This window comes from Meriones unguiculatus, chromosome 8, assembly GCF_030254825.1.
Source record: "Meriones unguiculatus strain TT.TT164.6M chromosome 8, Bangor_MerUng_6.1, whole genome shotgun sequence".
NCBI classification, from domain to species: domain Eukaryota; kingdom Metazoa; phylum Chordata; class Mammalia; order Rodentia; family Muridae; genus Meriones; species Meriones unguiculatus.
In genome coordinates, this window is record NC_083356.1 from 65,759,690 (window position 1) to 65,772,953 (window position 13,264).

Sequence of the window (13,264 nt, forward strand, 5' to 3'; positions counted from 1 at the left end):
AGGCAACTGTACTTTAGCCTTTGGACTGAAGGTGTGAGAACAGATCTGGGGCTGCCACACTGGACCAGGGCCTAATGAAGTGACGGTGACACATCTGTTCTAGGAGTGGTTCCTGAAGCTCTGGTCCTCCACATTATGCCTCAGCTGTGGCTTCACAGAGGACTGAGGGCCCAGAGGGCTGTCTTTGGGGAGGAGAGCAGTCAGGTGTTCTTCCTACCTGAGGAAACCTGACCTCACCACAGATACCATGTGTACCAAGCTGGCTCCTGCCTGTCCAAAACTCAGCCCCAGGGGTGAGAGATGGTGGAATGTGGCCAGGTGCCACCTTACATCTTCAGGTATTACAAGGCTGACTAATGCCCATTTCTCTGAGCAGTCAGGAAAGGAACCTTCAAATTCCCTACATCCCTATGCGGTATCTATCATGAAAAAAGCTTATCTTCATCCTCCACAACTGTGATCTACTATGAGGAGAGAAGTGAAGACTGCAGACAGTCTTCACTTGCCTCTCTCCAGCAGAACACAAGCCCTTAGGAGGTACAGGAGACAAAGTCGGAGTACATCACCTCCTCCCAGGCCTGCACACCCCTCTGCAGCTGGTTGTCCTTTGGACATAAGGTGCAGGTCCTTATGTGAGGGTCAGAAGGCAGTGACGAAAAAGCCAGGGAGGCTATCACTTTGCAAGGTTTTGCTTTGTTTGACAGCGGGTATGGGTTGAGGGGGCACACAGGCCTGACCCCTGTGTTCCGTTTGACCATGTGAGGAGACCCACGGCAGTGCTGGTGGTCCTTGGGGACCAGCCAGAAGAGCTCAGCCGGAACCACTGGCTTCGAGGCTTTGTGTTCATTTCGCCTTCGGCCCCTTCTCAATAGGCTTCCCGATGTCCTTCCCCCGAAGCTTGAGGCCTGAAACGAGCCAGCAAGATGCTGACCACTCTGTAGCTTCCTGCATCCACCCAACCTCCCTGCTATATTGAGCTTTCCATCACTATTGTCCACTCACCTCCCAGAGCCTCCACACAGAGGGCTGCTTTCATATCTGACAAAAAGGTTGAGGACCATGGTGGCTCACACCAGCAATCCCAGAGCTCAGGGGACTGAGGTAGGGAGATTGATGTGAGCCTGAGCTACAGTAAGTCTATCTAGAAAATAAAATCTAAGCCAGACGTGGTAGTGCACGCCTTTAATCTCAACACATAGGAGACAGAGGCCAGCCTGTCTACATAGTTCCAGAACAGTCAGGAAAAAAACATAATAAAAAATAATAACCTAAAAAAAATGAGAAGACAAAGATCTTGATATCCCAGAAAAAGGGGAACACTGCATTGGGCCTCCACGGTGGCGCACTGTAAAAGCAAGCATGTGCCACATAGGCATCCTGAGAGCAGTGTGTTCTGGCTAATACCGTTTCCTTAGGGTTCCAGAGTCCCACCAATCCTAACACCCTTAGGCAGGATTCCAGTGGTATGGTCTCAAGAGGACAGGGGTCTGTCATATCAGTCCTCAACAGCCCTTATAAAAGGGTAACATCTTGCCCAAGACTGCTAGGGTACACACTCACCGATGGCTCGCTCAATTTTGCCCAAAACCTGGTTATTCGGAATGGCCCGTCCACTTTCATAGTCTGCGATGACTTGCGGCTTTTCATTGATTTTCTGAAGAAAAGATGCACCTTAGCCATCCTAGCTCAATAAGAAGTGCTGCAGAAACCAGGAGAGGTGCCCACAGACAGCCACCTTTGGGGTCTTTAATACCCCCACACAGACAAGTCTTATGCAAGAGAGCTGCAGCTTCTCTAACCCAGCTTTCCCAGATAATTTGGAGAGTGCTAGGGAAAGGTCCCCGAGCTACCATGCAGTAACCCCACCTTCCCTAAACTGTCTTAAGTACATGTCACCTTCCCCATGCCACAGCCACCAAAGCCTCACCGTGGCCAGGTCCTTCTGTGTCAGGCCTTTGCTCTGCCGGCCCCGCTGAATCACTTTGCCCACCTCCAGGGTCACCCTGTCGTGATGCAGTTCCTCTGTCTCCCGGTCTAGCTTGGCTGTGTTCTTGGTGATAGAATGCTGCTTGTTCTGGCCAGCAGCCCCTGGAGGCAATATGAGCAGAACAGAGCAGAGACAGTTTGCAGTCAGCACAAGGGAAAGGATTTCAAGTGAAAACCAGACTAACAGGGTCCTGGGTCCAGCTGACCTGGACTTTACAGACCTCAGAGCCCTGAATCTGAACCTTCCCACAGTGGTGGGAAGTTAACAGTCTGTGCTGACCTCATGCCACCCAGAGCTGTGCCAACAGGTCAAGAATATTTCCTGACTGTCCAGTAGCCAGTCCCTGCTCCTGACAAGTCCCCAGGGCACTACCCAACCATACCATCAAGCAAGCCATTCCACAGCACATCCTTGCTTTGCAAGTGGAAACTTGAGTACCTACATTTCTTGGATGTCTCCACATCTTCTCCTCGTCTCTGAGCTGCTAAGATGGCCTAGAAAACCAGAAAGTGGTTTTCAATCAAAATGAGCTTTGGGGCAGTGTGGAGCACAATTAAGGCCAACCACGTGGTGCTAACTATTCTAAGAGTGATACACAATGCTAAGTAAAACAACCCAAACTCACTACAAGTGTCCCGTGCTTCTGTTCTAGTTTTTCTTTCCAAGTTTTTGGTTGACTCATGGCCAGAAACTTTACCTAGAAAATTCCAGATAATCACTAAGCAGTGGTGGCACACGCCTTTAATCCCAGCACTTGGGAAACAAAGGCAGGCAGATCTTTGTTGAAGTCCAGGCCAGGACTACAGAGAAAAATCCTTTCTCAAAAAAAAAAAAATTCCAGATAATTCCTAATTTTAAATTTTTATATGTTCTGAAAAATGTGATATGAGCTCATAACATCTCTACTTTCTCACCTGAGACATAAACCATGCAGTTGTGTCCATGCTCCATGCTGTGCATACTACCTGCCTCTTATTGATGTAACTGACAATAAATATTGATCTGATAGGTAACTGTCAAGGCATAAAAACAGACTTTATATTCAAGAAATCATGATAAAGGAGCCTAATGCTCACTTTAGAACATCATTTAGATAAGGTATCATTTCACACCATCCCTAAAATAAGGGGGAATCCTGAGAAGCCACATTTTTATTACAGTGCACTTTTAAAACAGTTCTTTTCAACCATTCGTTATGACTGGCTTTTTTTTTTTTAAAGATATATTTACTTTTGTTTTACATGTATGAGTATTTACCTGCATATATGTCTATGAACTGCATGCATACAGTGCCCACAAAGGTCAGAAAATAGTTTTGGCTTCCCTAGAAATGGATTTATTGACAGGTGTGAATCACCACATTGATGCTGGTACATGGACTTGAGTTCTCTGCAGAAGCAGCAAGCACTCTTACCCACAGAAACATCTCTCCAACTCTTACTACTATTTCTTACTTTGCCTAAATTATAAACTTCATCATGGGTATATATGAGTAGGAAAAAACACAGTACATACAGGATCCAGCACAACTCGGTTTCAGGCACCCACTGAGCAGCCTCAGAATGTGTCCCCAATGCTGGGCATGGTGGCACACACTCTTAATCCCAGGACTTGGGAGGCAGAGGCAGGTAGATCTCTCTTGAGTTCAAGGCCATCCCGGTGTACAAATCAAGTTCCAGGACAGCCAAAGCTACACACAGAGAAACCCTGTCTCAAAAAACAAAAAACAAACAAAAAAGATTGTGTCCCCAAACAAATAGGTGTACAGTGTACACAATTATCCAGATAACATATGTTGAATTACTGCTAAAAGAACCAACTCACTTCTTCATTAAGACAGACTTGAGCTAGGTGTGGTAGACACCTGTAATCCTACTAGCACTCAGGGGGTTCAGATGGAAATCCAGGCCATCAGCTATGGGGCAAGACTTGCTTAGTAGTAAATATACAAGGCCCTGGATTCAGCATAAACAACACACAAAATAAAGGCTCACAGGTTCTTTTTCATTATTGGAAATAGAGCTAGTTCTCTTCCAAACTGCTACAAAGCAGAAAGCAGTGGAATGCTGGCCTGGCTTCCTTGGCCAGCATGGCTCCTAATGAGAGATGACACACCCTACAGAACCCTGTAGTCTCCCTGGAAACAGGACCACTAATAGTGATGCTTGGGCCACAGTCACTGAATATTAACATAATGCTTGTGAGCCATTCTCTGTGTAATATGTTCAGACTTTGTACACACCTATGATGACTCCAAGTTCACCTGAAAAGAAGAGGATTGTGGATTTGGCTTTGACTATGCAGTAAATAAGCCCAGGGCTGGTCAAAACCACTCAGGGCTCAGGGAAGCAGAGTACACCTAAGGAGAGGACACTAGGCCACAGGAGACCACCAATGCCTCAGACAGCACTCTTTATAGGCTGAGATCACCCGGGAGGGAGTCATAAGCAGGAACCCACCAGTGGTGCCGGCACAGGCTGACACCAGGTAAGGACAAAACCTTCAGCAAGAGGACTGCTCCTACCTTGGTTCCCAAGTCTCTTGTGCCTAGTGCCCATGCTACCCACCCTACATTTAATGAGCAGTCAGGTCCTCTGACATAATCTTGCACCTATCCTCAACCCTGTTTCCATCTCCATACAGATCCTCACCCAGGCCGTCCCAGTCCAGAGCACAGGCCATAATCCCATCCTCCAGCCCCTGACCCTTGCTCAAGCCTAGCCCAGATCAGCTGCCCTCTGCCCCAGTCTTTTCCCCTACAACGTTCCCACCTGTTGTCCTCTAAGGTCCCTACCCTCGCCTGGTCTATTCTAGTCCCCACCCACTGCCGTAGTTCCCAGACTCGGCCCAGGGACCGCAGCGGGCCGTGCGGCCCGGCAGCTTCCCGTCGCCCCCGCTGGCTGGGCACCTGCTTAGACTTGGCCTGTGCGGCCGTGGGGCCTTTCTTGCGCAGCACCGTCACGGTGTCCCAGTCACTCTCGGCCATGGCGTGGCAGGAGGTCCGTCCAGCGGCTCTGGCAGCTGCTCGAGACCTGGCGCGGCGACGCGACGTTCCTTCGTCGCCTCTCCGCTTCCGGCGCCGGAGCCGCGGTCCCGCCCCTGGCTCTTATTGGCCCGTAGCTCCAGGAGCCGGCACTTCCCCAGCTTTGCAGCCAATCCGAGCCCGGCTAGTCTAGAAACCCGCCGGAGCCTCCACTGGCGGCTCGTGGAGGGCGACTTCTGGTCATTGCCGCGGTTGGGCTACGAAGGGCAGAGCGCCAGGGCCGGGAGGAGGGTCAGAGTAAAGGACCCTTGAGAAAAGAAGAGCGGAGGGTCCCTGGAGAGGATGGAAGAAAAGAGTGGGGGACCCAGGGAAAAAAGGAGAGTGGGGGACTGGGACACGAGAGGGAAGGACCTGAGAAAAGAGTTGGGGTCCGGAAGGGAGCTGTGGTCGGGAAAGGGAGCACAGGAATCTGAGAGGAGAGTGCAGGACACTCCCTCACTCCTCCATGTTAGCACAGGTGCTGTACAAGTGGAGAGAAGGGAGTACAGATCTACTAATACCAGCGGGGCTACACCCCATTCCTTCTGTGGCTTCACACTTGTCTGCCGCGCCTTTGGGGATCGTGAGATAGAATTCAGGTTGTGTTGTGCTGTCGCTCTCCATTATGCCACCAGTTTGAAGATCTGTTACTTTGGAGGTGTGCTCCACGGGGAGAAACAGCAAATTTTATGGGGCCAGAAACTTGTGAACCGTAGATGTTCTTTGAAATACTTGAAAACAAAATTAGTTTAAAAATAAACAACTCAGGCGGGCAATGATGGCATAGGCCTTTAACTGCAACACTTGGAAGGCAGAGGCAGAAGAATCTCTTGTTTCGAGGCCAGCTGGTCTACTAAGGGAGTTCCAGGACGGCCAGGACTACACAAAGAAACTCTGTGCGCTGGGGAGGTGTGGGGACTGGAGGAGGTAGGGGGTTGGGGAGAAGGAAGGGCTCACCTTTGTAACACCTGTACTTGTGAGGTGGAGTTAGGAGGATGAGAAGTTCAAGGTTATCTTTAGCTACATAACAAGTTTGAGGCCATCTAGGGCTAAATGAAACCCTGCTTCAGGGACCCCAGGTTGTAACTCCTCCTCCAGGGGGATTGATGCCCTCTTCTGGCCTCTGAGAGCACCAGGCACACGCACGGTGTATAGGCATATGTAAAGGCAAGAAGCCCACACACATAAAACAAAATGGAACACACATACCACACCTGGAGGAGGGGGTGTCTTTTTTTAAGACAGCCTCTCACTATGTACTGGCCTGGAACTCAGGTAGGCTAAACTGGTTTGGAACTCTTAGAGATCTACCTGCTTTTGACTTCCAATTGCTGGGATTAAAGGCATGCACCATCAACCTGGGTACCAGAAAAATAGTACTTTTTTTTTTTAATAGGAAGATAGCTTGGCAGTTAAGAGCACTAAATGTTCTTCCAGAGGTCTTGAGTTCAATTCCCAGCAACTAGAAGGTGGCTCACAGCCATCTATAACTAATCTTAAGGGTTCTGATACCTTCTGGCCCGCCACAAAATCTGTCCACAAATTGTACATAGACATACATGTAGACAAAATATCCATAAATATAAAAAGTTTTAAAATATGTGTGTTATTGAAACAGGATCTTACTATGTAACTTTGGTTGGCTTGGAACTTGATATGTAGACCAGGATGGCCTCAAATATCAGGCACCTGCCTCTGCCCTCCAGTTACTGGGATTAAAGGCATGCATCATCACCCCTAGCTAAATTTTTAAAAAATAAATCTTAACAATAAGTTACAGAAATGCACCAGCATGTCTTTAATCCCAGCACTCAGGAGGCAGAGGCAACCAGATCTCTGTGAGTTGGAGGCCAGTCTGGTCTACAGGAAACCCTGTCTCAAAAAAAAAAAAAAAAAAAAAAAGACAAAATTAGAAAAATGTTTTTTTTTATCCTGATGTGTATTTATTTCCAATTGGGGAGAGATGGTGTGTGTGGAAGTCAGAGGACAACTTTTAGATAACAAAATCTAAATTATGTGTATGAATGTTTTGCCTCCATGTATATGCACCACATGCATGCCTATGGAGACAAGAAGAGGGCATCAGATTCCCTGGAATTTATAAAGGGTTGTAAGAGGCCAAGTGTGGTAACCCACACCTTTAATCCCAGCACTAGGCAAACAAAGGCAAGTGGATCTCTGGGAGTTCCAGGCCAGCTAGAGATACATAGTGAGATCCTGTCTCAAAAAGTAAATAAATATATATATGTATAATATAAATTGTGTTTCTCTTTGATTTTGCTTGCTGTTTTCAGCCTTGTTCTTGCTGATTATCTTGTCATGATTTTTTTCAGCATTGTTTTCTTTTTTAATTTATTTATTTATTATGTATACAATATCTGCATGTATGCCTTCACATCAGAAGAGGGCAACAGATATCATTATAGATGGTTGTGAGCCACCATGTGGTTACTGGGAATTGAACTCAATACCTCTGGAAGAGCAGCCAGTACTCTTAACCTCTGAGCCATCTCTCCAGTCCCCACAGCATTGTTTTCTAAGAAGATGACTCCATCATTTTTTTTCCAGTGTTTGCCCAGCTTTCTCCATCCATATCAGCATTAGCTTGAGAAAACTCAAGACTTTTCAGTGATGAACTCACTGGTAGCAGTCACTACAGGGTTGGTCCCTGAAACTAGAATTCTCATAAATACAATTCCATTCACAAATGAAAAGCATCTATAGTGTACTAAGTTGTGTATGCATCCTTCAGGAAGACAGATTTTTTTTTTTCTTTGCTTTGTGTTTTAGGGACAGGGTCTCACTATATAGCTTAGTCTGGCTTCAGACTCAGATCCTCCTCTCTCAGCCCCTTGAGTGTTGGGAACACTGTTGAGTGTCTGGCTGATGAGAGTGTTTCTTTTAAATTTTGTATTTATTTTGTGTGTGTGCTCGTGTGAGTGGAGGGCTTCACATGAGTAATGTGACACACTTCAGAGGACAACTTTTGAGAGTCAGTTCTCTTCCACTGTCAGTCTTAGAAACAGAACTCATGTCATCAGGGTTGTCAGCATGTGCTTTAATCCTCTGAGTCACCTCACCAGCCTGAGAGTGTTAATTCTCAAGTAGGGGAGTGGCAGATCAATTCTCTTTAAATTTTGTATCTTTGGATGATTGATGGGAAAAGACTCACCGCTGCTGGCCTGGCATGTGCAAAACCCTTCTCTCCTTCACTTCTAGCTAACTTAAGTGTCCAAGAACTGTGAAGCACCCTTAGAAGACATTCCTGTCTATAAACCATCTTAACCTATCCCTCTTAGTTGTGGGCCACAGATGCACAAAGTCGCTCCAAATGGTTTTACTCCAAGAGAGTAAAATGAGAAAGTGGTCTACCTAGTCACCTTGATACAGGCTGTAGTCTAAGGAAAATGGTCATGCTATTGGTTCTTGAACCAACACTTGAGTGCATGAACTCATTAGGAGGCATTTCCCAGGCCATGGGTGAGCTCTGGAAGAACTGCTGACCCAAATTCATGGGGTATCTGCTCTGGCCAGCTTGAACGCAGAGGACTCCATCCTCTGTAATTGTTCAAGACAGCCATCGACCCATGTGGCTCATCAGGAAGGTAGCCCTGATTCCATAGAGATGTCTCTGCCAAGTCCTTGACCCCCACCCTTTAGGCTTATATAGATGCCATGAAAATGCCATCCTTTCCTCTGTGGGGCCACCAGGCACTTTCGATGCTAGCTCAGAGTTTTCTATTGTTCATGGCTCAGAGATTATTGCTTTGGAGCAAAGCCTCAGCAGCTAACATAGTGAGCTATGTCTATCTCCAGAGACAGAGAGTCTTCTGTTCACAGTATTTAATATAAGCAGGTGGTCAGCATTATTCACTTAATCATCACTCAAGTCTGTAGCCTGCTGGACACAAATTTAAAATGATTATTTATTCCATTCAAGATCTGAATCTTCTCTAACATCATTCCTCTTCAGCCTGAACATCCATATCTCTCTCTCTCTCTCTCCTCTTTCAGAAGTAAACATTGCTGTTTTCCTCAGTTGCTTTCCACCTTAATTTTTGACACAGAGTCTCTCACTAAATAAGGAGCTCTGCTAGACTAGCTATCCAGACAGCCCTAGGGATGTTTCTGTCCCCACCTCTCCAGGGTTGGGGTTATAAGTGCTCAGCATTTTACATGGCTGCTAGGGATCTGAACCCAGGACTCTGACTTTCATAGCAAGCACTTTACTGAACAAGAATTTCAATTCAGAACATGGCTTCTCTGGCAAGAGATCAGATCCAAAGACCTTCTAGATCTTTGTGATCTGGCTGGAATACAGACACGCCTTTAATCCCAGGAAACAGAAGCAAGCAGATCTGAGTTCAAGGCCAGTCTGGTATAGAGCAAGTTTCAGGTAAAGAAAAGCTTAGGTCCAGCTGTGGTGGTGCACACCTTTAATCCTAGCACCTAGGAGACAGAGGCATGTAGATCTCTGAGTTCTGTTCAGGCAGTTCAGTTGAGTCAGTGAGTTGAGAGGCAGTGCAGTAGAGTTAAATTTGTGGCAGTTCAGTTCATGGAATTCATAGGCAGTTTTTACTAGGAGAGTTTTACAGAGAGAGGTTGAAGAAAGAAGAAGCTAGATAGAGGTAAAGGCAAAACAAACCAGAGAATGAGAAGGAGCCAGATTAGAACAGATATCTAGAGTTAGTTTGAGGCCAAGCAGAGCAATTCAGTGAAAAAAGGAGAGAACTCAGATTGAATCAATCATCTTGGAGAGGAGTTTGAGCCAGAACAGCTGAGATGAACCAGCCAGCCAGAGTTCAGAAAGAGCTAGAAAGGGTGAACTTATTCAGTAGTAAGTTTCAGAGACTAAAAGCATTCTAGGCCTAGATTACAGATTACAGAGGCTAGAAGCTTCCAGTACTATGCCTATATTAGCAGACAGAGGTAGCAAGCCTAGGAGACAACAATTACATCAGGTGAATAAAGGGCACTTTTACACTTTACTGAATGAACCATCTCCCCAGTCCACCTTTCTTCTTTCCTTCCTTTCTTCTCTCTCCCTACCATTGAGCCATACCCTAGTTCAACATGCATATTTTGTGTAAATATATAAGATATACATTTTATGTTAATTGTATATTTTTAAATAATCTTGTGTGCAAACATCAGTATACATTTTTTTAAAGATTTATTTATTTATTTATAAAGTATTCTGCCTGTGTGTATGACTGCATGCCAGGAGAAAGCACCAGATCTTATAAATAGTTGTGAGCCACCATGTGGTTGCTGAGAATGAACTCAGGACCTTTGGAAGAACAGCCAGTGCTCTTAACCTCTGAGCCATCTCTCTAGCCCCTCAGTATACATTTGTTTGTTTTTTGAGACAGAGTTTCTCTGTATAGCCTTGGCTGTACTGAACTCACTTTGTAGACCAGGCTGGCCTTGAACTCACAGAGATCTGCCTGCCTCTGCCTCCCAGAGTACTGGGACTACAGGCATGTGCTACCACACCTGGCTTCAGTATACATTTTTTTAAAGGGATAGATACCACCACATTACAAAATATAGAAAGAAAATTGTATGACTCAATAACTATAGGATTGAAATCAGCTCCACAAGCTTCAAGTAAGCTCCTTTCCTTAATTTTTTTTTTTTTATTTTGAGACAGAGTATCTCTGGCTGTCCTGGAACTCACAGTGATTCACTCGCCTCTGTCTCCCAAACTATTTGATTTTTAATTTTGTGTATATGGGGTGGTAGTGGATTTCTACATGTGAATGAAGTACAGTGCCTACAGAGGCCAGAAGACAGTGTCCGATTTTTGTTCCTGGAGTTACAGGCAGCCATCATATTCTACCAGTATGGCTCCTGTTGTTCTGAGCTCTGCCTTTGACCTCCTCAGCCTAGCAAAAATGCCACACTGTGCTTGGTCCCCACCTCCACAAGAGGATATTGGGGAAACATTCTAAACAATTCATAGTATGTGGTGTGGAAGATTCATGAATCTTTATTGAATACTATATCTAAGGTACATTACTGAAATTCTTCCCCTATATTCATGGCTTCAGAAGAAACCTCTCAAAATTTACTTTGGCAAAAGGTGTTCTGACCTATTAAAAGAAATATAGATGAGCATATGTGGCTGAACTGTCTATGGAACCTGACCATAATAAGACAATCAAGTTTCTTCTGTATCACACAGGGTTTCATTGTGTAGCTCAAGCTGTCCTATAGTTTTTCCATCTCAGCCTTTTGAGTGCTGAGATTACAGGTGTACATTGCCATACTTGGTTCAAAAGATCAATTTTGATAAAGTTGTCAAATTTGCAAACATTATTATTGAAAACTAGCAAAAGAAACCTATTCTAAATACTATTATTTTGTTTTCAGACTCTATTTAGTCATAGGGAGGTTCCAGGTCCTAGGGGAGCTGGGGACTTTACAATAGCTGACCAGCTTCTGTTGTAAGGCAACTGTTGTCTGAGTCTAGACATTTCAAGGACAACATCATTTTGCTGGCCGGGTCAACTAAGTTCATGTTCGCAGGCCCAGGAGCCAATTCCTATCCTTACTCAACCCCTTATGTCAAAATATTTCTGGACAATGCTATAGTGCATCCCCCTTACTTTATGGTTTCATCCTTTAAATATGCTGTACAATGTCCCTTCAGGTCACAACTCAGCTCCCGAGACTGTTTCGTGGCCCTGACCAATCAGTAGCAGCTGGATTATAACAAATTTTTGTCATCTGCATTGACCTGGTATTTGATTTAGGTTGGATTTAAGTGGATCCCACAACAATTAAAACACAAGAGGCCAGGCAATGCTGGTATATGCCTTTAATCACAGCATTCAGGAGACAGAGGCAGGTGGATCTTTATGAGTTCAAGACCAGCATGATCTACAGAACCAGTTCCAGGACAGCCAGAGCTACACAAAGAAACTCTGTCTCAAAAACAAACAAACAACATAAAACAATAACAAAACCCAAATGTTTTAGATAGGGTTTTATTGCTCTGAAGAGACACCATGACCAATCTGGGATTCCCTAACTCATGTTTTTATTGCTCTGAAGAGACACCATGACCAATTTGGGATTCCCTAACTCATGTATAAAGGAAAACATTTCATTGGGGCTGGCTTACAATTTCAGAGATTTAGTTCACTATCATCATGGCAGGAAGCATGCAGGCCTTACAGGCCTACTGGGGTCAGAGTTCTACTTCTTGATCTGCAGGCTGCAAGGAGAAACTGTGCCACACTGAGGATAGCTTGGGCATAAATGAGACCTCAAAGCCCACCCACACAATGACATGCTTCCTTCAACAAGAACACATCTCTCCTAATAATACCACTACTTCCTATGAACCAAGTATTCGTCTTTAAAAACAAAACGAGAGAGAGAGAGGAGAAAGAGAGAGAAAGAAAGTAAAAGAAGAAAGAAAGAAAGAAAGAAAGAAAGAAAGAAAGAAAGAAAGAAAGAAAGAAAGAAAGAAAGAAAAGAAACCCTGTCTGGAAAAACCAAAAACAAAATTGGTCCTTTGGGTTTTTGTTTGGTTTGGAGACAGGGTTTTTCTGTGTAGCCTTGGATGCCCTGGACTCACTTTGTAGAACAGACTGGCCTTGAACTCACAGCAATCTACCTGCCTCTGCCTCCCATAGTGTTGGGATTACAGGCATGAGCCACCACATCTAGCTTGGTCATTTGTTTTAAGCGCTGCTCGTATCTTGCTTTCTGAGACAAGGTCCTCCCATATAGCTCAAGCTTGCCAGCCTCCTGAGTTCTGGAGTTACAGCATGCACTACTGTTCCTGGCTGAATGAATGTTTTCATTAGTATGAAGGTGCAGAGGAAGTGCATGGATGCTGATGGAGCTGGCCCAGGGCTGCCGGCCAGTCTTTTCTACCAGCACACTGTGAGCCGATGCCAGCTGCACAATGTGGGATGGGAAGGCAGAAACAGGTGTGAATGAATGAGTGGCCACAGAGAGGGGTTGTGCTAGGTGAAATAGGTAGGATAGCCTAACATCTAATGAAGCAGAATACTGTGCCCAAGTTCCAGGCCAGGAACAGAAGCTCCATTTGGCCTGTTCTTTGGACCAGAGCATAAGAGCTGAAAGAATGTTAGTGTTGTGTGAACTTTTTTTTTTTTTAAATATTTATTATGTATAGAACATTCTGCCTGCACACCAAATCTTACTATAGATGGTTCTGAGCCACCATGTGGTTGACTGGGAATTGAACTCAGGACCTTTGGAAGAACAGCAAGTGT

At 45.3% G+C, this 13,264-nt stretch overlaps 1 protein-coding gene across 1 annotated transcript; it reads right to left on the bottom strand.

Moving 5' to 3' along the window:
- Positions 1-673: 673 nt before the first annotated feature.
- Edf1 (endothelial differentiation related factor 1) lies at positions 674-5,074 on the bottom strand. The gene is made up of 5 exons (XM_021651157.2): positions 4,896-5,074; positions 2,430-2,481; positions 1,928-2,088; positions 1,561-1,654; positions 674-905 (listed from the first exon to the last, which is right to left on the bottom strand). The coding sequence occupies exons 1-5, from the start codon at positions 4,971-4,973 to the stop codon at positions 844-846; spliced, it is 447 nt and encodes a 148-aa protein (XP_021506832.1). The 5' UTR covers positions 4,974-5,074; the 3' UTR covers positions 674-843.
- Positions 5,075-13,264: the final 8,190 nt, after the last annotated feature.